This window comes from Larimichthys crocea, chromosome X (genome assembly GCF_000972845.2).
Source record: "Larimichthys crocea isolate SSNF chromosome X, L_crocea_2.0, whole genome shotgun sequence".
Classification (NCBI taxonomy): Eukaryota; Metazoa; Chordata; class Actinopteri; family Sciaenidae; genus Larimichthys; species Larimichthys crocea.
This window is the reverse complement of record NC_040020.1, coordinates 1,662,748-1,687,661: the sequence shown is the minus strand read 5'-3', so window position 1 is coordinate 1,687,661 and position 24,914 is coordinate 1,662,748. Positions and strand designations below refer to the sequence as shown.

At 42.4% G+C, this 24,914-nt stretch overlaps 2 protein-coding genes across 6 annotated transcripts in view; one reads left to right on the top strand and one right to left on the bottom strand.

Annotated features, from left to right (window-relative positions):
• prss12 (serine protease 12) overlaps window positions 1-15,433 on the top strand; it is a 40,613-nt gene extending 25,180 nt beyond the window's left edge. For both annotated transcript variants that reach the window (XM_019256973.2, XM_010745713.3), the window contains exons 9-13: window positions 5,069-5,283; window positions 5,879-5,957; window positions 6,641-6,763; window positions 11,355-11,650; window positions 13,666-15,433. In XM_019256973.2, coding sequence (XP_019112518.2) covers window positions 5,069-5,283; window positions 5,879-5,957; window positions 6,641-6,763; window positions 11,355-11,650; window positions 13,666-13,997 — 1,045 coding nt within the window. In that variant the 3' untranslated portion in view covers window positions 13,998-15,433. The remainder of the gene's footprint in view (window positions 1-5,068; window positions 5,284-5,878; window positions 5,958-6,640; window positions 6,764-11,354; window positions 11,651-13,665) is intronic.
• A 2,887-nt stretch (window positions 15,434-18,320) lies between these two features.
• The window catches only part of ndst3 (N-deacetylase/N-sulfotransferase (heparan glucosaminyl) 3), a 40,667-nt gene continuing 34,073 nt past the window's right edge, over window positions 18,321-24,914 (bottom strand). For 3 of the 4 annotated variants that reach the window (XM_027283281.1, XM_027283282.1, XM_027283283.1), the window contains exons 13-15: window positions 21,921-22,023; window positions 20,757-20,867; window positions 18,321-19,538 (exon numbers count right to left, since the gene is read on the bottom strand). In XM_027283281.1, coding sequence (XP_027139082.1) covers window positions 19,509-19,538; window positions 20,757-20,867; window positions 21,921-22,023 — 244 coding nt within the window. In that variant the 3' untranslated portion in view covers window positions 18,321-19,508. Of the gene's footprint in view, window positions 19,544-20,756; window positions 20,868-21,920; window positions 22,024-24,914 lie in introns of all 4 variants that reach the window. The other variant, XM_027283284.1, reaches the window with a different exon arrangement.

Here is a 24,914-nt window from a genome sequence, read left to right as displayed (position 1 = left end):
TATCAGGTTTTAGGTGGGGACATTTTTGAATTGTCCATATAGTAACTCAATGTCTCTCCGTTGGTGAAGCAGCTTATCTTAAAATGGAACCAAGACGAGCCATGTTTAGAATAGTTTACTTTAGATTAGATTATCCAATGCAGCTTTCTCAGATTACTTTAATTTCCTTGCTTATCTTATCCGCTGTTTTATTATTTTTATTTCTTTCTCTTGAATTCATTGCCGCTCGCCTATTTGATATTATCGCTTTGCAACGGCAAAATGAAAATTTCTTTTATCTCTCCAGTGGCAGGCGAAGGCCCGTGTGTGGCGTACTTCGGCGAGGGGACCGGGCCCATCCACTGGACAATGTGAAGTGCAGCGGCGAGGAGCGTTCGTTGGCGACTGCATCAAACAGCCACCCGGCACCCACAACTGTCGCCACAGCGAGGACGGCGGCGTCATCTGTGACTACGGGTGAAACGCAGGCCAGCTACAAAAAGGTCAAAGGTCATTTAGGTCTGTTTGTTTCTGTTTTTCGTGGCTCGGGAGAGAAGAAAAAAATGTGTGCATGTGCATTGAACATATATGAGAATATAGTGTGTTTAGCAAACATTTCAAATGTGTCATATACACTTAAAAACTAATGAGAAACAAACGACGGCTTATGAGAGGAAGCAAGAAGGACGCATGTGTGTGTGTGTATCCAGATTGTAAAATGGATAGAGCGATGTTATTGCTTTACCCTGTCTGTCACAGATCAGGGCAGACTCACCACAATGCTATCTGTTACCTGCACATATGCTTTTACTTCCATTCTCACATGCCACAGCATGCGGAAAGTCAAACCCAGTGCAGAGGTGTTTTGTCATCTTCTGAAAAAAAGCCTAATGTTTGTAGATTTAAACATAAAAACACACACACACACACACAGACAGACTACGAAAATGATTCTGCTTTATTTATTCATTCATTTATTTAACTTGGTTTGCATGTAGTGCTAAAAGAAGAACTTTCTAAAAATTTAATAAGAGCGACATCTGAGCTGAACGGTTTACCATCATCTCCCTCCCACACACTCTTACATATACACACCCCCGATGTCTTTTGTCTCTGTCAGACCCGTCAACTCAATCTGTGGTCTGCGGCTCAAACACACTCGCCAGCGGCCGGATCATGGAGGAGAAAACTCTCTGAGGTAAGCTGGAAGGGGGCAGGAGGAGGGATTATGAAAGCGCCTGCTAGAGACTATAGATAAAGAATATTGGATTTTTAAGACAAAAATTTCTGAATGGAAACAGCTGATCTGAACTACAGGCAAATAAATATCCTAACTGTGTGTCCAACAAACATGAACATACACTGGATGTGGGTAAGAGGAAGCCTGCAAGTGAGAAAAGATGTCAGCATTTAATGTGAACGTGTCATCTAGGATGAGTTACACGAAGAGAAAAACGGCGTACATGGTCAACGCAAGATAAATCTCTGGAATCTTCTGACTCCACTTTGTGTGGAGTGTAGAAAGAGAGAGAATAAACATTTATGCTTATTCGTATCCAACCAAGTACATTTATGGTTATGTGTGAAACCAAAGAGTTTTTCGTTTATTTACGTGCGTGCATGTTTAGATGATATCCTGCTGTTTGCACTGCATGTAACTAATTCTACCGGTCAGCTATACTATACTGTCCTCCAAATATCACATAATCATATTCCCATGTTAACTACCTGTTTAAGGGCAGTGTTTGCTTTTAATTATAGTCTGATATGACTCAGCTTCCCTCTGGTTAGAAGGTTTTAGAGTGGATTCAACGTCAGTGTTTGCTCTTTAAGTCCTCTGTGTGTGCGTGTGGTCGTGTCCGTAGGGGTGGCTGGCCATGGCCGGCTGCGATTCGCTTGCGAGGAACTCGAGGAGACGGGAGGTTGGTGGCGGGGCGACTCTCATCGCACACTGGGTCCTCACCTCGGCACACTCTTCAAGAGGTCAAACACACACACACATACACACACATCTACAGTTTGAAAGGTTATGTTTTTTGGTTTTTTTTAAAGGAAATCAACTTTGACATTCCACTGGAGTTTGAGAATCAAGAGTTAAGATTAGGAGAATTAATGGAAAAAGGAATGAAAATGGAGATTGTGACACGCTTACTGCCACTAGGGTTCTTCAGCACAAAGAGGCCAAAGCCCGTTTCTTTTGGATTTCGGCTTATGCCCTAATTAGACACTCTGCAGCCGTTCGCAGGCCTCTGCTGCCGGCTGCTGTGGTCTCGGACTTCTGTCCGTGCTTCCTCTGGTCCAGCCGCTACTGTGTTGGAAAGAGGGAGAGTGATTAGACCAGGGGTATCCAAACTGTTCCACAAAGGGCCGGTGTGGCTGCAGGTTTAACCAAAACAGCAGCACACCAACTGACTCATTCAATCAACTGATCTCAGTCTTCAAGAGTTGATTGGTCAAACTGTGTGTCTTGGTTGGTTGGAACAAAAACCTGCAGCCACACCAGCCCCTTTGTGGACGTTTGGACACCCCTGGATAGACAGTTGGCTCACCACACTCCCCTCACAAAGATGAATCAGACGAACTCATTTCAGCTCCATTAAATCCCAAGTGCAATGTTGGAAGTGCAAACTCCAACTGTGGCCAGTGTCAAATACACTTCCTATTGGACAGTGTTGTGATCCAAACCCACAGACAAGAGGGATATTGACACACAGCCAGCCAGGAAATAATAAACATTCCTTCCCTTATCTGTTTATGAGCCTCTCTCCACCTGGGTCTTCCCTCTCGTCCTGGTCACACGCTCTTCTCTTTATTCCCAACGCTGGTCCAGGGCTGGTCGCTGGCATGAGTTAGGGTCACAACTACTCATTTAACTTGGACTTATGTTACTCACTCCTCACTTTGTACGTGTTAAGTTGACTGACTCGCTCAGGGCGTGAGACTCCGCAATTAACCCCTTTTACATGTTTTCACACCAATGTGCATTAACCTACAAATTATTATTTCTCACTTTTTGTTTACGGGGCGCCCTGAAACTTGTTCTCAATAAAATCACGAATGTCACCTGATGTTTCTCAATTCCAACATCTTGTATTATAACATGGTTGTACCTGGCAATCTAAAGCCAAATAAAAGGGAAGCCTCACAAGCCCCTCTCGTGAAAATATTTCTATATGTTAAATTGTCCTGTGTGCAAATTATCATTACGCTTCAGACAGGACCTCCAGTTAATATCTTAATTTAGCTGCAAAGTGCCTTTGTAGTCATCAGTAATATTCATGTATGTGTGTGACGGCAGCACCTCTGACATAATAAATGAGAAAAATCTGACTAATCCAAACTAAATTATCAGCTAAGAACTCGTCCCTGTTTTATATTTCCAGGCTGACTTTCTAATTGGTTTTATTGATTTGTCCATCTCTATTATGTGTGCACATGCCGTGTGTGCAATTTATTGACTGCACTAAGAGGTCTGCATCTGCTGGCATCCACAACAGGGTTTTCAGGGGGGGGGGTTTGCGTCGGGCAGGATAATATACAACAATGCACCAACATTCTAAAACCTACAAAGTATAATTCAAATGCAATTATTTAGTTCTCTCAACCACTCTTAAATTCGTCCTCCTGCAGTATGCGAAACACTCACCTTTTACATTTCATGTTCTGCACTGCAGTTTATCTTTATTCATGGAAATGTGGATGTGCTTATGCTAATCCTGCCTCTGCCTGTAATTTGAGCTGCACCGAGCTACGCAACATACTACCTCAGATATTTCAAGCCTGACAGACGCTCAACAATGTGAGCGGTAATCAGTGGTGGTCTGGCTGTGGTTCAGGTGGCAGGGAGACAGCCAAAGTTACTTCATCTCAACTCCATCTGGTCTGGAGACCTCCACATGGCACCGCCAACATGAAATCCATCGCTATGCATACAGCAGAGAAAACCAGCGGAAAGACTTATGTTAAAAAACAAGTTGACGTCTGCAAATGATATTTATAGAGCGCATGTAAGGTTGTCTGGCTGGATTTTAAAGATAATTCTTTTGGTTTGCGTTACCAGGTATTGTTCCAAACTTTGGGTTTGGTAGGAAAAACCAGGACCCTCAAAAAGGCCCCAGCAGCCCGCCACTATAAATCCTGTGTTTCCCACATTAAAGAGAGGAAGAGGTCATTCACTATCCTTTCCACTACCATTTCTCAAGCCCATTCCCAGGCTCTTTCCTGTGCCCGAGTTGTACTCCAAATCAGGAACCTTTTACTCTGTGATGTGACTCTTCCTTCCTTCTCTCCTTTTTAAATGGCACACAGGGGGAACACACAGCTGCAATTCAAACCACTCGGGGTGAAGCAATCGGACCTCTAGGGCTGTTATTGCAAACAGTGCATTTAGTTGACCACCGGTCTAATTGCAGATTGAAATAATGAAGTTCAAGCAGACTCTCTATACAAAGTTAAGTCTACTGTTGTAAATTTTGTGTGCATAACTGGTGCAGGAGCAACAGTAGTTGCGCTTAATGCCTTACAAATTATTGATGAAATTATTTTACACTGCAGGGTAAATCATTTAAAATTGCACTGCTGGATAAAACTAATCGTCTGATTGTTTAACAGGTTGTTCTTTCAGCAGAACAACATAGTTCGAGAGAGTCTCATCATTTCTTGGCCAGGGGCTCTCCAAGTAATGTTTTACTTGCTACGATACTGAACTTATTGTAATACATTTGTTTCTCTTCAAACATCTTCAACTGCATCGCTGCTGAATATACGACACAGACATTTCAACTGAATTTCCTCATGGTTCAAAATGCTTCTTGTCTTCAAACAAAGTTCAGGGAGCACATTTCACCCACCAGTGGAGATAGAAAATTTTAGTTATTGCTTATCAGGTTTTAGGTGGGGACATTTTTGAATTGTTTACTTTAGATTAGATTATCCAATGCAGCTTTCTCAAGATATACTTTAATTTCCTTGCTTATCTTATCCGATGTTTTATTATTTTATTTTCTTTCTCTTGAATTCATTGCCGCCTCGCCTATTTGATATCTATCGCTTTGCAACGGCAAAATGAAATTTCTTTTATCGTCTCCAGTGGCGAGGCGAAGGCCCGTGTGATGGCGTACTTCGGCGAGGGGACCGGGCCCATCCACGTGGACAATGTGAAGTGCAGCGGCGAGGAGCGTTCGTTGGCGGACTGCATCAAACAGCCACCGGGCACGCACAACTGTCGCCATAGCGAGGACGCCGGCGTCATCTGTGACTACGGTGAAACGCAGGCCAGCTACAAAGAGGTCAAAGGTCATTTAGGTCTGTTTGTTTCTCCTTTTCCGTGGCTCGGGAGAAAGAAGAAAAAGAATGCGTGCATGTGCATTGAACATATATGAGAATATAGTGTGTTTAGCAAACATTTCAAATGTGTCATATACACTTAAAAACTAATGAGAAACAAACGACAGGCTTATGAGAGGGAAGCAGGAAGGACCGCAGTGTGTGTGTGTATCCAGATGGTAAAATGGATAGAGCGATGTTATTGCTTTACCCTGTCTGTCACAGATCAGGGCAGACTCACACAATGCTATCTGTTACCTGCACATATGCTTTTACTTCCATTTCTCACATGCACACACTGCGGAAAGTCAAACCCAGTGCAGGAGGGTGTTTTGTCATCTTCTGAAAAAAAGCCTAATGTTTGTAGATTTAAACATCACACACACACACAGACGACGAAAATGATCTCTGCTTTATTTCATTTATTTAACTTTAGGTTTGCATGTAGTGCTAAAAGAAGAACTTTTCTAAACATTTAATAAGAGCGACATCTGAGCTGAAACGGTTTAACAATCATCTCCCTCCCACACACTCTTACATATACACACCCCCCGATGTCTTTTGTCTCTGTCAGACCCGGTCAACTCAATCTGCGGTCTGCGGCTCAAACACACTCGCCAGCGCCGGATCATAGGAGGAGAAAACTCTCTGAGGTAAGCTGGAAGGGGGCAGGAGGAGGGATTAATGAAAGCGCCTGCTAGAGACATATAGAATAAAGAATATTGGATTTTTAAGACAATAAATCTTCTGAATGGGAAACAGCTGATCTGAAGCTACAGGCAAATAAATATCCTATAACTGTGTGTCCAACAAAACATGAACATACACTGGATGTGGGTAAGAGGAAGCCTGCAAGTGAGAAAGAATGTCATTAAATGTGAACGTGTCATCTAGGATGAGTTACACTGAAGAGAAACAGGCGTACATGGTCAACGCAGAAATAATCTCTGGAAATCTTCTGACTCACTTTGTGTAAGAGTAAGATAGAAAGAGAGAATAAACATTTATGCTTATTCGTATCCAACCAAGTACATTTATGGGTATGTGTGAAACCAAAGAGTTTTTCGTTTATTTACGTGCGTGCATGTTTAGATGATATCCTGCATGTTTGCACTGCATGTAAACTAATTCTACCGGTCAGCTATACTAATGACTGTCCTCCAAATAATCACATAAATCATATTCCCATGTTAACTACCTGTTTAAGGGCAGTGATTTGCTTTTAATTATAGTCTGAATATGACTCAGCTTCCTCTGGTTAGAAGGTTTTAGAGTGGATTCAACGTCAGTGTTTGCTCTTTAAGTCCTCTGTGTGTGCGTGTGGTCGTGTCCGTAGGGGTGGCTGGCCATGGCAGGCTGCGATTCGCTTGCGAGGAACTCGAGGAGACGGGAGGTTGGTGTGTGGGGCGACTCTCATCGACACCTGCTGGGTCCTCACCTCGGCACACTGCTTCAAGAGGTCAAACACACACACACACACATCTACATCTACACAGTTTGAAAGGTTATGTTTATTTTTTTTATTTTTAAGGAAAATCAAGCAATGACATTCACCTGGAGTTTGAGAATTAAGAGTTAAGAATTATGGAGAAATTAATGGAATAAAGGAATGAAAATGGTTAAAGAAGATTGTGACACGCTTACTGCCACTAGGGTTCTCTCAGCACAAAGAGTCAGAGTCCAAAGCCTGTTTCTTAGGGATTTTTATTGATTTCGGCTTATGCCATAAATTAGACACACTCTGCAGCCGTTCGCAGGCCTCTTGCTGCCGTCTGCTGTGTGTCTCGCGACTTCTGTCCGTATTGCTTTCTTTGGTTCAGCACGCTACTGTGTTGGAAAGAGGGAGAGTGATTAGACCAGGGGTATCCAAACTGTTCCACAAAGGGCCGGTGTGGCTGCAGGTTTAACCAGACAGCAGCACACCAGACTTGACTCATTCAATCAACTGATCTCAGTCTTCAGAGAGTTGATCGGTCAAACTGTGTGTTCTTGGTTGGTTGGAACAAAAACCTGCAGCCACACACCGGCCCCTTTGTGGATCAGTTTGGACACCCCTGGATTAGACAGTTGGCTACACCACACTCCCCTCCACAAAGATGAATCAGACGAACTCATTTCAGCTCAATTAAATCCCAAGTGCAATGTTGGAAGTGCAAACTCCAACTGTGCCCAGTAGTCAAATATACTGCCTATATGGACAGTGTTGTGATCCAAACCCACAGACAGAGAGGGAATATTTGACACACAGCCAGCCAGGAAATAAAAACATTCCTTCGCTTATCTGTTTATGAGCCTCTCGTCCACATGGGTCTTCCCTCTCGTCCTGGCCACAGCTCTTCTCTTTATTTCCACAACGCTGGTCCAGGGCTGGTTTCTGGCATGAGCTTAGGGTCACAACTACTCATATTAACTTGGACTTATGTTACTCACTCTTCACTTTGTACGGTGTTAAGTTGACTGACTCGTTCAGGGGCTGCCAACTCTCACGCAACAACCGTGAGACTCACGCAATTAACCCCTTTTACATGCTCTCATGCCACATGTGCATTAACCTACAGATTATTATTACTCACTTTTTGTTTACGGGGACGCCCTGAAACTTGATTCTCAATAAAATCACGAATGTCACCTGATTGTTTCTCAATGCCAACATCTTGTATTATAACATGGGTGTACCTGGCAAATCTAAAGCCAAATAAAAGGGAAGCCTCAAAGCCCCTCTCATGAAAATATTTCTATATGTTAAATTGTCCTGTGTGCAAATTATCATTACGCTTCAGACAGGACCTCCAGTTAATATCCTAATTTAGCTGCAAAGTGCCTTTGTAGTCATCAGTAAATATTCATGTAATGTGTGTGACGGCAGCACCTCTGACATAATAAATGAGAAAAATCGGACTAATCCAAACTAAATTATTCAGCTAAGAACTCTTTCCCTGTTTTATATTTCCAGGCTGACTTTCTAATTGGATTTTATTGATTTGTCCATCTCTATTTTATGTGTGCACATGCAGTGTGTGCAATTTATTGACTGCACTAAGAGTCTGCATCTGGCATTGGCATCCACAGCAGCGTTTTCAGGGGGCGGGGGGTTTGCGTCGAGCAGGATAATATACAACAATGCACCAACATTCTGAAAACCTACAAAGTATAATTTAAATGCAATTATTTAGTTCTCTCAACCACTCTTAAATCTGTCCTCCTACAGTATGCCAACACATCTACCTTTTACATTTCATGTTCTGCACGTGCAGTTTATCTTTATTCATGGAAATGTGGATGTGCTTATGCATAATCCTGCCTCTGTCTGTAGTTTGAGCTGCACCGGAGCTACGCAACATACTACCTCAGTATATTCAAGCCTGACAGACGCTCAACAATGTGAGCGGTAATCAGTGGTGGTCTGGCTGTGGTTCAGGTGGCAGGGAGACAGCCAAAGTTACTTCATCTCAACTCCATCTGGTCTGGAGGCCTCCACATGGCACCGCCAACATGAAATCCATCGCCTAATGCATACAGCAGAGAAAACCAGCGGAAAGACTTATGTTAAAAAAACAAGTTAGACGTCTGCAAATGATATTTATAGAGCGCATGTAAGGTTGTCTGGCTGGATTTTAAAGATAATATCTTTTGGTTTGCGTTACCAGGTATTACTTCCAAACTTTGGGTTTGGTAGGAAAAACCAGGACCCTTAAAAAGGCCCCAGCAGCTCCACCACTATAAATCCTGATGTTTCCACATTAAAGAGAGAGGAAGAGGTCATCCACTAAATCCTTTCCACTACCATTTCTCAAGCCATTCCCAGGCTCTTTCCTGTGCCAGAGTTGTACTCCAAATACAGGAACCTTTTACTCTGATGTGACTCTTCCTTCCTTCCTTCCTCTCCTTTTAAATGACACACACGGGGGAACACACAGCTGCAGATTCAAACCACTCGGGGTGAAGCAATCAGGACCTCTAGGGCTGATTATTGCAAACAGTGCAATTTAGTTGACCACCGGTCTAATTGCAGATTGAAATAATGAAGTTCAAGCAGACTTTCTACTAACAAAGTTAAGCCTACTGCTGTAAAGTTTGGTGGCATAACTGGTGCAGGAGCAACAGTAGTGCCATAACAAATTATTGATGAAAATTATTTTACACTGCAGGGTAAATCATTTAAAATTGCACTGCTGGATAAAACTAATCGTCTGATTGTTCAACAGGTTGTTCTTTCAGCAGCACAAATAAACAACAAAAATGTATTAATAAGGAAATAATGTTACTCACCTAACTGCCTCAGGCTTTGCCTTTTTAATTGCCTTTGCATTCTAATTCAATGATAGTATTTGCCTTGAATTAGAGCCAAATTCATGACAGGACATGTGCTGATGAGCAGTTGGCACCCGAAATGGCAGCCTCTGCCAGCAAGTGTCACAAAAAGAGCTTTGAGGTGGTTTGTGCTTTGAGATCAGAGCGGTGCACACCTAAATACCAAATATTAAGGAAGTATATCTAAGCTGCATGTAGGACATTTGTTTTTTACGGACACTGCAAGCGGACAAGAAACATACACACAGAGTAGTGTCTGATCACATATCAGTCGTCAGCGCTCCACCCAGTTAGCTTCAGCTATGACGGCTTTGAAAAGTAATTTGCTGAATGCAGGCCAGAGCACGCAGACCAAGAGAGGGACTTCCGACTTTACAGTATCACCTTTCATATATGGAAACCGAAATAGCGTGATACTCATGACAAGTGCACAAACAAACCCACTGCAACAAACACAAATACGTCAGCATGTTTCCATGCACACCTCCTGCTGATTTTATAATGACATGTTAACTAGATCATATTATTACCCTGTTCCTCACACTACTACTGATTAGTAGCTTCATAAGAATTGACCTCAGGTCAGTGATCACATGCTGTCAACGTATTAAACCTATTTATACTTTGTAGCTGTACAGCTGGGGGCTTGCCAACAGTAACAGAACTCCAGCAGATTCCCGACCGCTTTCGGCAGCAACAACAACGTGTGAAATGTAACTTTAAGTGTCACATTCACGCTGTGCTCTCGACCTGAGGTTTTGCCCCTCGGCACAGGATCAAGTCATGTCTGTCTACCTTCAAATGTGTGTGTGTGTAGATGAGTATGTACTGTATAGATGCAGTGTCTCCACTCTTGCCAGGAACATTGTGGTCAGGAGATCTTTCCGGAAACACTCGACCAGTTGTAACCGGACACAGACACTTGGCTCTTTCTAAAGGCCTCCTTCTTTCACTCCTCTCCTCTTCCTCGTCTTCCCACTCCCTCCCTTCCCCACCTTTGGTGCCGTCTTTGTCCGCGACTCACCCCGCTCCTCTCTTCCTCCGTCCTCTCCTACTCTATTTCAAAAAAAGCCATGTAAACATCTCCGACGTGTGAATGGAAAGCATGCGGAACACTTCATCACGTTACGAGTCAGATAAAAGTAAAAACAAAAAGCCACAATGACAGATTTACTGTTATCATTCGTGCGAAAACCCATTCTCTGTCCAAGTTTCTGTTTGTTCAGCTCCTGGAAGTATGCGAGAAGCATGCAACCTTTTCTTAGCTGTGATTTAAAGTAGACATAAATAATAGTGTTGAAGAATGATGGGAGGCACAGCAGAGAAAAAGAACATAAACACAATTTTAACTAAATATTAACAAGAAAAGTCTAATAATAACAATAATTATTTCCATACCATACTTCATACTGATTACTAAAGGTGGCTGGAGACACCTAGTCACCATTGAGCTTCGCTCTTTCTCATAAAGGCCGGGGTGAGAGGGGGGAGAAACACACTATGAACCCTCAAACATTCACAAAAAAAAAATATTCCACTCCTCACAGGCAACTAGCTCAGATTTTATGACCCTATGTGCTCAGTGTAACATACTTTTTCCAGCCCAAGATGACCCATCGCTGAGGTAACCCCCACCAGAGCTCATAATTTTACTGCTCTTGCATCAACAGCGGGGATTGCGCTCACACCCTCGTTCTCTCATAGCCCCTGATGATCCATCCCTCTGTTCCTCTCCACAGGTATGGAAACAGCACCAAGCACTATAAAGTCAGAGTGGGAGACTACCACTCCCTCGTCCCCGAGGAGTACGAAGAAGAGTACGCCGTTGATCAGCTTGTCCTCCACCCTCTTTACCACTCCCAAGGCAACGATTACGATCTTGCCTTGGTTCGTCTGTCACCGGGGGCAGTGGGCCAGGCGCCAGGAGAGTGCGTGTCATTCAGCCGTCATGTCCTTCCCGCCTGTCTGCCCGTGAAGAAAGAGCGAGTGCTCAAACAAGCCAGAAACTGTCACATTACAGGCTGGGGTGACACAGGTGAGGGTGTATGTGTGTGTGTGCGTAAAGAGAAGGTGCATACGGTGGACCCTGAAGGTGCAATGGCATTGTTTCATTTCAGTCTCGTTAGTTTATTTCCTTAACATATCAGCACCACTGTACATGCAGGTGGTGTAGGACCTTCATACCAGTTTAAAGTTAGGAGCAGCACCTGAGATGACTTGAGAGAACGAATGTAATCTGAGTTTTTTCCACAATTTTAGAACCATGTGCCATAACCAGGTTCATTTCTGGTGGCTGTGGCTCAGGAGGCCATCCACTAATTAGGTTATTGTTGGTATGACCCTCTCACTCCTCCGGTCTGCATGTCGAACCCAAAACCGATCCCCAAATGCTGCGCCATTGTCGTGCGAATGTGTACAAATGCTTAGCTTTTTAAAAGGCCGATGAGAAGTTGGCACCTTTTCATGGCAGTCAGTGCCATCAGTGTATAGATGAATGGGTGAATGAGATATGTAGTGTAAAAGTGCTACACTAGAAAGGTGCTACAGTACATTACAGTCCATTTACCATTCTTCCTTTGGCCGTGTCACAGTTGTTAAAATCCAAATTTAGTTAAAGTCGTTCAAATTTTTGAGATTCAGTCATAAAAAGAAATGGTGTCTGTTATGCTAGAATTATGCTGTTGTTGTTGTTTTTGATAAATACATATTTGATTTAAAAGGTAGAAGGCAGAAGATATGTTACAGCTTAAAAAACAGTAAGTTAATCAAGAAAAATACAATAATCTCACCGGGACTAGTTAAAAAGTCTGTTGTTCACACTTCAGGTGCTGGAAACGATGACATATGTAAAGTCACTCTGAAGGTCAAGTGCAGATATAGACGAGGAGAATCACCCGTCAGTAATTACACTTGTTTGCCTTCATTCTCTGTGTCTGACTGTGCACTTGACTGCGTACGCGGACACACATCTGTTAGTGATCTTTAAATTACACGCTGATGTCATCAATCATAGCACGTAGTCACAGAGGGGGCTACGCAAGGTCACGGTACACACTTATGCAAAAACACGTACTCCCTGTTGAGGGCTTAGTGTGTTTTTTTGGTGTGACTTTGTGTGTGTGTGTGTGTGGGAGTTTACTCAAGTGTGGTGACAACACAGAGGCTGTTTCGAGTGTGTGAAGCTGGGAAAAGGCTGTTGAAATGAAGGCGAGATATCTGCTTTGCACAGCTGTTTGCATTTGGCTATTTGCCAGTCTGATATCACACAAACATTTTGCGCATACATACCACATTAAGCTACCAGTACGGTAGAAGAGGGTAGGGTATGGGGAAGGGGTGGGGTAGTTTGAAACTCAACAATTTGGCCTGAGGGTGAAGCACTTGAAAAAAGCAGCATAAATATGATATGATACGCATCTCTCAAAGCTGAAAATCTCTAAATTAGAGCTGCTTGAGTCCTCTAATGCTCGAAAGAAGTCGGAGCCTTTGATAAGAATGTGATAAGTGTGGTGTGAATGAGCCAAGGGAAGTCTGCTGCCCACAGTGGAGGAACACTGCGTGCTTCACATCCACAAATGTCAAAACATGTTGGAAATCAAAAGAGATAAAACAGTTCACGGAAACTTTTTCCACAGTCATGCACCCACAACCAAAGCTCAGAGTATGCTGATAGTTCACAGTGATAAATAAAGTGTGTTGCTACACTTCAGTCTTTAGGGAACTGTGCTTTTCCACCTGGGATGTAAGGACCCCAAGGCATTCCCGTTGGTCCCCAAATGGTCATTTAGAACAGAATAAATTACATACTGTGGCAAGCAGTCCAGGATAGGAGACGGGAGACAGGGAGCATGGTGCGAACACCAACCCGATTATTCTGGTGGATCACAACTAGCACAGTCGTAGGGACTTGACCTGGGAACTTGAGGGTGTGCCACCATGAAGCAAGGCATCTCTGCACATTTGCATGTCTATTGGGGAATAATCAAGAAAATGATTCTTCTACACTGTCCATAGATGCTCACACACTCTAATCCTTTCCCTTTTTCTCAGGCCACTCATACTCCAAGACTCTACAGCAGGCGTCCCTCTCCTTACTTCCCCGTCGTCACTGCCAGCACTATTTCGACAGTGCCTTCACAAGCCGCATGCTGTGTGCTGGCAGCATCCACCCGGAGAGGCGTGTGGACAGTTGCCGCGGTGACAGCGGAGGTCCGTTGGTGTGTGAACGTCCGGGAGGGGGTTGGGTGGTTTACGGGGTCACATCCTGGGGCCATGCCTGCCGGACACAACAGTCTCCCGGTGTCTACACCAAAGTCTCTGCCTTCAGCTCCTGGATACGCAAGGTGATTGGACGTGATGACAGGAAAAAGAAAAGGCGATGAAAGGCGAATGATGGACTCAAACACTTGACCGCTCGAATGACTGTCAAAGACTTACTTGATTGATCAGGTGACAACCGAGACAACAATGTATTTCATCCATGAATAACTGATGTCATGACGCTGTGACCTGATTACCCAGTGATGTAAGTTATAACCTGACTTTCACGTGAAGAGTGCAAGCAACGCTGGACTTTTTATCCCTCAAACATTTTATATATTTTTTGCAAAGTGGAAGGCATGTCTTTTCTATCTAAGCACTTATTTTATTTTGATGTAATATTCACACGAGCTGCGAGATTTTAGATGGCATTAAATCCCAGCTCAAGAAAACTTAGATATCTTTTTTGTTGTCTCTCGTGACATTTCATATTTCATTTTTTTTCGCCTTTGAAATAATGTTTTCTGTGTTTGCTTTTGTTATATTGTAATTTATGATATGAATTGATTAAACATGTTGAAAAGGGACCACAGTGTAAAAAACAAACAGTGTACATGCATGCAGTCATGCATACATTAGTAGTAAGTAAAGGCATGATATGAATTTTGAAGACTTGCACCAACAACCCCCCCTTTAGGTACTTAATGCATGATATTCAGTGCTTTTGTGTTAAGCATTCTAGTCATATTGACATTTGCCAAAGTGAAATATGTCTTTCAACTTAATTTCATTCATGTTTAAGTAGTGTTCCTCCATTGTGCTCTCTGTACAAGAAGCAGATTTCAGGTCTTAGTAATTACTCAGGCATTCATAATTTATATCCAATCAGTATTTGTCCTCGTCTCTTGACATTTGCAGAGAAAGGAAGAGTTTCTGAATTAAAAGCACAGGACATGATTAATACTGTTAATCCATGTTATTTTGTTCCGGTGGGAATGTTTAGTGTTCTGACAACACTGAAGGGAGATAATGTGGTACACTTGAACACAAAACACTACACTGCCTTCCTATTTGGTGTTTACTGACTATGTGTTATGATTTAATGTACTGTTACATGTATTCATAAAGGTTGATTTTGTAAAAAAAAAAAAAAAAAAAAAAGTCTTTGTTGTGTGTTTAATCGAGACACTTAATAATCTGTTTATGTAAAAAAAAAACATTCTGATGTTACTGTACGTACTTTTTCTGCACTTTATTTTACTGTCATTCCCACACACCTGAGAAGTGACAGCAGTCGGAGACGACAGACCTTCTTTCAGGTTTGTTTCTGACTGCAAACTGTCAAAGTGAGCACCACTGTGTCAGACAATGTGTAAGCACACAAAGCCACAACACAATGGAACGCAGGAATGGCAGCCATTTTCTCGAGTTGTCCTCATTTACAAGGCAAACAGCGTCATGTTGACTCAACACACATTTGAGAACCCGGGACCAACTGTTAAGACTTAGAGGGCTGCATGAAATCTTGGTAACATAAATAAAAAAAAAAGTATTCTCATCTTTGCAGCATTTGTCTTTTGTTCCTCGTGTGCTTCAGAATTAAGTGAAAATATTTAATTTTGGAAAGAAATTATTGATATACCTTTGCACCATTTATCAAAGCTGTGCTTTTACTTCAAGTTTTTTTCTCCTGAGGAACCAAATACTTCTTCGACAATGTTCATATCAGCTTAGTATGTTTTAATGTCTACCAGAATAGCACCATCTTGAGGTTAGGGTATCACATTAGACTGAATTCATTAATTCTCTATGGTTGGAGATTATGGACCGCATATGGACCTAACTAAGATAATGACTACCGCCACCTAATTTATTATCCAAATGCATGATGATGAAAGGCATCATAAAAAAAGTGGCTTTAATTTCAAAATACTGAATTAATCAGACGTGTCGCTAAAAGAAATTATATGTCATCGTGCATAACTGCCTCTGTATGATCAGAATTTTGATGAAGCACAGTGAAGTTACTCAGCAGTTTTTTACCCCAAATTAAATTATGTGTCAACCAGATGCGATGGTCACACTATGGTAGTTATGCAAAGGTTTTTTTTTGGAAACCCATGAACACAGAGGCAATTCGTTTAACTAATGAGCCCAGAAGGCACAACATGCTGCAGGGAGGATGTTTATGGGAGTAAACCTGCAAACATCATAATTTATCTTGTTTTATGTCTGTTAAATTGGCTGCCTGAACTCATAAGAAACTCAGTCTTCCTTTATGTCTGAGAGCTCCCTCTTGTGGCTGTTATCACACATTACTAAACGCTGGAGCTTATTTCACTGAATGTGCTTAAACAAAAACTAATCAAAAACTTTCTTTTATTGAGCGTGCAAAGACACTGTGATGATTTATTAAGAGTCCCCCTTTTTCTTTGAAATAAATAAGAATTTAAACATAAATAAAACATAAAAAACTGGAGTTTTTTATGGACTGAGCCTCGGCGTATCAGGCATGCACTCCTACCCAGCTGAGCTACCACCCTGCTGTTAGCTGTCTGATATATTTTGCACATCTTTTGAAATGTCAGCTGATAATCCCAATTGTTTGATAGCGTGGACGAGACAGCATTGTCTCTTTTTTTTTTGGTCTTATAGTTTTTGATATTAACGTTAAACCTCCAGCCATAGCTCTCCGCCCTAATGAGCTTACATTAGATGTCACCAGAGGTGGTGCAGAACAGAAGGTCTCATTATACGCGCATAATTTATTTCTACTCATATCTGTTTCCATCCCTTAAAGTCTGGCAACACTTGGGAAAAACCAGTTGGGAGAGATCTAAGACTAATGATTAAACCAGAGAGTGATCTCATGCACATCAAATCGGGTGCTGGTAATTCCCTCCTCGACCAGCTGCTTTTGAAGGTTTATAGATTTGGGGGATTTGTGCTTCTGTTGGAGTATTATCTCCAACACTTGGCTGTGCTTCCTTTATCTCGAACAACCTGGACCCTTTTAAAACATTAACATCTAAAACTATAATCTTAAGAAGTTGTTTGGGGCTATTGAAAAATATGAACCTGTATGTTCTGGTAGCTTTTTACCACGCTGACAAGTCTGCTTTGTGTTATATAAATTCTCTTTTTGTCAACTGTGACATTGTTAATAGCTAAATATATCTCAACATCCTACACACTTTCTTTGCGAGCCCATCTATTTACAGTAATTTAAGCTGTAACAAGCCAAAAACACACTACAACCCTAATATCATATGTTCTTTCTCAAATATATGCACATTTGAGACTTAATTAGTAAAACAACACTGGCTGCTTCCATGCTAATAGCTTCCCATGTGAACTATGCAGTAAACAACCTGCTGCAAATGTGCCTTAACTGGAATTCCTAAAATGATTTCAGTCCTTTTTATACAATCCCTTCTGGCTCCTTACAAACACAAAGGTAGAGAAAAACAAGATTAATGTGATGCCGTGTTGTATTTTTCAACTTCCATCCATATCCATCCATCCAAGTGGTTGTTTGAGTCCAAAAACATGTTCAATTATTATTTTAAAAGAGTCCGATTGAGTGTTCTCTCCTTCATGCAAGCTTTAATTGATTTCTCATACAGTACAGTCTTCCCTGTCTAATCTTCCCAGTGTTTGGACAGTAGACCGCCAAGGCATAAATCTAATGGGCCTCATGGCTAAATGTCTTATCCTGTTCCTTTGGTAATGTCACAGCCCTCCATCATGTTCAAGGTTTATGGCAAATGTTCTGCATTTTATGATCGGGGGGGAAAAAATGGCTCAACAACAGACTGACAAATATAATTTCACCTGGAAACCCTCACCGCAGTATATCAAAACGCTTCCCCGCGTCCTCTAACAGAGATCTGACATCTGACTTTAAAGGATGAGTTCACACGAAACACAAAAAATCTCTGTTAAAAACCACATCTCCCAAAGTTAAGAGTATTTTTTAGTATAATATCCCAATATCTCACACTGAGTCGGAGGGATTCAAGTCAGACTTGGAAAAATTCAGATTTTTTCTGATTTAGCATGCATGTGCAATGTGGTCTCATGTGGCATGGGTGACAGGCAGTAAAAGGAATGTCTTTATTTTCTTTTCTGAGCTTAAGTGCTACTCCTCCTCGGTATTAATGTCTGTCATCATGTGGCTACATTTAGAACGCAAAACAAAGACGACACGCCGTGACTGCCTGTTATTTTGTTGTTGTTGCTCTTCCTGACGTCACGTTTCGTGCCCCGCAGGCATAAATAACTCTTTTACATGAGTCACTTGATAGCGACTGAAGCAGTAACTTACAGAAACTAATTGTTTGCATAACCAACTGTCATGCCTGTCATTTTTCACTTTTCTCATAGGACAAACAGTCCATTGTCACCATTTTAGATTTTATGACTTCACTGTTTAAGGCCGAAGATTATCTGATTTTACGAGCGCGTGTTTGCCGTGCCCTGCCAAAATATCGTTCATCCATCATTTCTGGGTCTTTAAAAAACAAAACAAAAAAACATCTCGTGCTGTCAGTCATATCCATTTCTTTAATTTTGGTTTCCGTGTTTGACATTTAGGGATTTTTTTTTTTTTTTTGCATTCAAATTGAAGCTCAGCGACGTAGGCCACTGACGTAGGAAAAACAAAAAGGAGGTTGAGACTCAAACGAGACGCTGACAAAATAAAAAAAAACTGCCTGCGGTTACAGTAGCTACTTAAAGGGTCTTGGAAGTGTCATATCCATTAGGCTCATTTTGGTCAATGTTACTTCCACAACCCCCCCAAACTCCTCAGCACTGAAGTGATCAGCGCTCATGCTCTGCTAAACGGACACGGCGTTCGTCTGCATGGCTTGTCACAGGAAAATAATGAGCGGGGCAATGCATCTTGCTTCAGTGACTCATTTCCAGGCCATTCTTTCCTGTGAAAGCCCCGGGTGACATCTCTGTGGGTGAATAAGGCTACCAGATCTACCAGAAAACTAACTTCACTATAAAACAATGAGAACCCATCAGGGAAAGTAACAGCCCAGCCCAGTCGCTCACCCTGAGTCTATGCACTTATTGTGACAAAAAAAAGGAGAACAAAAACCACATAGGGTGCGTTTCTTTTTGTTATTATTATTATTATTTTTTTGTCTTGGAGATACATGGAACAGAACTTAGTGCAAAGTCATCTCTATGGGAACCACGCACAGCTGACCAGCGCTGTTCTGGCATCATCAGTCGCTGAGGGTCTGCACGAGAGTTCGCCACAGTTCAGAACAGGGTTTGGGCATCCAAGAATTGCCAAATGCTCCTCGTCTCCCATAGTTCTCTGGTTCTTCCTTTTAGTCCCACTTTCTTCTTCAGAGCTGCATGAACCACCTGTCATTCCTCCATCCATCCATCCATCCATCCATCCATCCATCCTTTCAAGAGTTCACTTTCAGCCCACCAAAGTTTCTCTGCGCTTCCATGACTTCTGCTCCCTTCAGCAGCGTCACAGCTCCCGGGTGAAACGAGGCACCCCGTCCTTGCCTTCATCACCTTCAGGGTTCACTAAAAGGCCACAGACAGTGCATCTGAAGGTCAGGTGCTCCTGGTCACTTCCCGGTCTCCGACTCCTTTGACCTTTAACCCTGGCTCATGGATGCAAAGGTTATCTAACCTTCAGAAAGAGGTAACGAGAAAAGGATAGGATGGAGAGGGGAAACAGAGAGGAGAGGGGAAAGGAGAGAGAAGAAAGTAATTTAATTCCATTTTGTCTTCTTATTGATCGAAAATGCCAACGATGAAAAACATGCTGCGATTGTTGCGAACAGGCTGGAAAAAACCTAAGTGGACTTGTCAAATGGCTCCAGCTGATTCGTAAACAGCGACGAACAATAGCACGAACAAATCCTCAGACAAAAAGACAAACAATGTGGAGCACTGCAGAAGAAAGAGGGCCGTGCAGAGATCAAGGCGGGACGGGTTGTCGGCAACAGAATTTACACTATAAAGAATCCTTTAAGTGAATGCTTTGAAAACCTCGACAGGTTCACAACGTCTTTCTGTTTTCGAACAAGAAAGCAACATTTGTGTTTCTTTTGTAGTTTGCACTGCAATGATAATCTATCCCAACGCTTTCCTCTGGTTGCTTGCTTTGTACGTTTTATTTTAGGGTTTAAAGTCCTTGAAAACATCGACTTCCCGTGAGCGATGGGGTCCTTCGTGAACACAAAAGGTTTCTACCAAAGTCGGAACAGTTTGGGTTATTCCACCTGAGAGATTTATTTGTGTTTTTTTTTTTGTTCTCGCCGGTTTGAAGCGGTCAGGGTCGGATGTTTAGATCTTAGTAATACTCAGACTTCAGATAGATGTCTAAACTCATCTGTTGCACAAAGCTGCCTCGTTCGTGACTCTCTCAACAAATTCTGGGTACATTAATTAATGTGGTGGGACTCAGTACTGCTGCTAACTCATCAATCCAGCTCAGGATAGTTTATTTTGGCAAATGAGTTCAGTGGAGTTTTGTCGCCTCTAATAACTCTTCCGCCTTTCATTGCTTGCTTCACATTGCTTGCAAACCACAAATTATGAGCCATAATTTGCCACCGGTCAGGAGGCATTACTCATTGTTACCATGGTAACAGGGTAGGGTACACTTACTTCACTTTTTAGGCTTAGAAAAGTCTTTTAAGACTTTAATTGTTGCTTATTAAGTCACGGAAATCCAATCTCGTAAATGAACATGAACTGCGATTTAAATCCACGTTCTCCGGAGGGCTTTTCGGGAAGATTTCCTTCGCTTTCCGCTGATGTAAATTTGTTTGGACGTTTTAACTCCGAATTTATAAGCTGATGCCGAGATGAATGTCAAAGAGTTTAATGCCGCTGACCTTCTGAAGCTCCTCTCTTAACCAGGAGGGAAGCGGCTGTCCGAGGCGATGCAGCAGCTTTGACAGCTCCACGTTGTGTTCCCTGTAGTACCTGGAGAGATATGCATGTGCCTGAGGGCGGGGGCGGGGATTGGGGAAAAAAGTGGAAGGGGTGGGAGGCAAAAAGGGAAGTTGGTGAGCCGGGATCAGATGAGCGGTAGATTGGGAAGATGGAAGTTGGACATATGGAAATAGGTAGGAAAATGTGGGAGAGTCATGAGCAAGGAGAAAAAGTGAAGGTGAGAAGGGAGTGGAAAAGGAAGGAGGGATATTTAGAGGAGAAAATAAGAAAGACAGCATGGGAGTAAGGGGGCAAACAAGATACTGAGAGAGATTAATGATGCGCCACCGTCTTTTGATTAGTTTATTTCTCCTCAATAGGACTTTAGGGTAACGCCAACTTCCGAGCGGTATGAAGAGAGCTAAGAAAAGAGAGGTTAGAGAGAGAAAATCACATGAAGCCTCCACAAGATCCATTATCTCTCTCTCTCTCCCTCCCGTGTGCTCTCCACCTCTCTCCTCTTCCCCTCCCTGGTGTTCCCTCAATCTCCACCCTCCTCATCCGTCCCCCTGGTGCAAACTCAAATACAGTTTAATTACAGGTGACGCAGAGGCGCGGCCATCGGCCACCACGTGCGAGCACATGCGGAGGGGGAAGACAAATTGCGTCTATGTGTGTTTGTCTTCATGTGTGATTCATTGTCTGCAGGTCTGGTCTCTCCTCTGTGGAATCAGTAGCCCCGGACAAAGATTTATGGATTGGATTTTTCTTCTTCTACCTTTCTCCCCTGCTGTCGTAATCCACCCACCCCCCTCTCCTTACACTCCCCCATCTTCTCTTCTCCCTCACGGGTGTTGTGTCACCATTGAGTCCTCATAATTAGGTTGTAACTTTCTAGCCGGATCTGATTGGCTGACAGTTTCCACCCCAACGCTGAGTCCTGTGGGAAATTTTGCCACAGTGATAGAAGCCACAGTGGGCTGTCACTGTCAGTCAAACTGCTGCTTTTTCTTTTTTTATGTATATAAATATATATGTATGTTTCTCTAACATTTCATTCAATACATATTTTTCCCCTCCACTGAGCAGAAATCAATTTTAATTAAAATGTTATAAGTTAGCACCTCTGGCTCCATAGGAGGGTACTTTCTCCCTTTGCTCTTTCCCAAACATTTTGTCTTTCCTCCCTCGAGGAGCTGGCACCAGAAACCCTTCTGGGGGTCAAACCTGAAACGAGAAGAGAAACACAGAAGAAAGAATTAAATGAGCGCTGAGTTCAGCGTCGGGTCCCGAACGTAAATCGGCGTTTGCAGCTGAAAAAGTGAGACCACCTCACACTGACAGACCTGATATAAATGTCACTGAGCATTCAGCACACTCCCCGTCTGTCTCTTACTCTCTCGCTGTCGTCGTCCCTCTGACTGTCACGCCGTCTCGTTTCATCTCTCCCTGTCTCTACTCACTCTCTCTCTTGCTCTTTCACTTCCTCTCAACGCGGACAGTGCACAGTTTATTGGTCGGTTACCGATTGGTAATCGATTACTGGTTTCTTTGTTTACTCATTTCTATGTAAATCGAATTCAAATATGCAGTTTGGGTTCATTGTTCGTAAAAGACAGGAAGAGGAACTGTGACAGTGTGAGTTGGTGTATTTTTTATTTTATTTTTATGATGTACTAGTTCATATTTATAAGTCTTTTTTATTACTAACCATCCAGCACAGTACCTGGAGTTCTTTATGCCACAATCTACTGATGGAAGAAAGCATATTTTTCATCTTTTTACTATTTACTTTTTCTTTTCCCCTTCGAGCACCCCGGCACCGGCAGTCTGTCACTCGTTTTCTGTGATTATTTCACCTTTTATACTTTCATTTTATTCATTCATTGCTTTCTGTTTTTCACCAGAATGTGGTGATACATTTGATGCAACATTAAATGACATAAACAGTATGTGCTTTGCTGTCTTTTAGATTGGGATTATTTGTCTCCCGGCTACATTAAGACATGAAAACCCCCCCCGGAAAAAGCAGACATCGGGAATCGTGGCTCCTAACGAGTGATAATAACAGTGAGATCATGTCTAATCACTGGGGGCTGTGCGTACATGTTATGCCTCCATAATGTCCCCATACTGGCAACATCAACATTCAGCCTCTCTTGTTAGCACAGTGCAAAGACTATTGCAAACCAGCAGCATGTTATGTGACAACCTGTCACAGGCACGGAGACGGTGAGTGACTTTCAAAGCACACAAGTAAATACATGTACTAGTTGCCATGTGTGTATAGAGCATATGCACGAATAGTTATGCATGTATTTACGTGTATGCATTATTTGCATATATGTTTATATACTGCAGGTTATTTCAGCTATTTCATTTATGCACCTTTTTTTTTGCAGAGTAGTTGTATAAACTTCAGCTAAAGAAGAGAGAGAAAAAAAGACGTTATTGTTAAACCGCTGTTTGGCAGCGAGAGTATAAAAGGTCTAATGTGGGTGTGACTAAAAGATGCAAATATTGTTCTTTATCTGCATGCATCAGTGAGCGAATAAAAGAGAAAAAAGCGAGTTAAGTGGTCCTCCTTTGAGTTTTCCTCTGACAGGACAGGACGACGAAAGGAGAGGGCGATTAAATAAATAGGCAGCAGTGTTGAGGATCTGTCAGCCTGCTGCCATGTCAAAAGAATGAGGAGGAGAAAAGAAAGATTAGGCTTTTGTGCAGCTCTGTCTCTTCACCCAAAACACACACACATGCACACACACACCTTATTATTCTGTCAAAATGCATCTCTTTACAAATTTATTTGTATGCATGTGGGCTTGTGATTCAAGACAGAGGCAGTCTCTGTAACAATCTGAAGCTACAAATTTTAGATCTCCCTGTCTGGAGATTTGAGGGCTTGCAGGCAGATTGCATTCTGATGAGTGGTGCTCGAGAAATAAACATTTTACCACTCCACCTTCTTCAAACTCGACATGCAAAATCTCTAATGGAAAATGAGTTGAAACAGAGCGCCGAGAGGCCGCAGCTAATTCTCTCGAATTGTATTAAAAGTCAAGAGCGTTTTTGTTGACATGCATATCTTAGACTTTCAATACGTCTCACATATTAACATCTGAATACACCGGTGGTACAGTATGTTTATGCGGTACACAATAAACGCATGATGCTGGTATACTAATGAGAATGTGCCCCAGTTTCATCCACATCAGTGTTTCTTCTTTAAGGTATATCTGAGTTTGCTGTCACTTAATTCAACTCTCCATTTCCACCTTTTGCACATGCCTTTAATTTAAATCAGAGAAAATGTTTACCTCGCCAAAATCGCATCAGTTATTTATCTTGGTTACTTGGCCACAGTGTCTTTGCTGTTTTAGCTCTTCTGTACTGACACTGCGCGGTGCACTAACCTTTTCGTACTTTTATTTATTCAGACAGGCGGTAACGCAGACAGACAGGCAGTGTAAGTGAGACAGTCAACGCTCTGTTGGGATTTGATCCCAGGCCAGCAGCTCGGAGGGGGCTGAGACTTCACCACTTGACTGTTTTTTGGCAAGAGTAGGCATCGAATTGTTTTTTTTTTCTTTTTGTGGGAGCAAAATAATGTGTTTATTATGTAATACAAATATTATTTATGAACCGAATGTGAGAAATGAATGCCTCCAGCCTTTCTTCATTGCTGCTTCTTTTCACTTTTCTGCCTCTTGTTCATCTTCTATCCTCTTTGCTCTCTCACTTGTGACCACACGCTACATCCTTCTTCTTTCCTTCAAATACTGACAATAGCCCAAACCTAAATATGTGTAAACGTGCACATATTATTGCTCAAAGCAAGTAACAAACTGACCATCTGCTACTGGCTGATCTTTGGTGCCAGGTGATGTCACCGTCTGCTGTATTTTTCAGAGAATGACACCACCTGGCACCAAAGACTGGCAAAGAGGACGTAGCCAGTTTACTGTTCCGCTGCTCACCAGTAGATGTCAGGCTTCACACACATTAAGGGTTGGTAGTCTGGTTCCAGCTTGAATCAGTGATATCATTTCTATCACAGTGCACACCAGGTGAAAGGCCTCCGCTATCCCGAGCCGCCATGCATCGTATCGGTTAGGGGG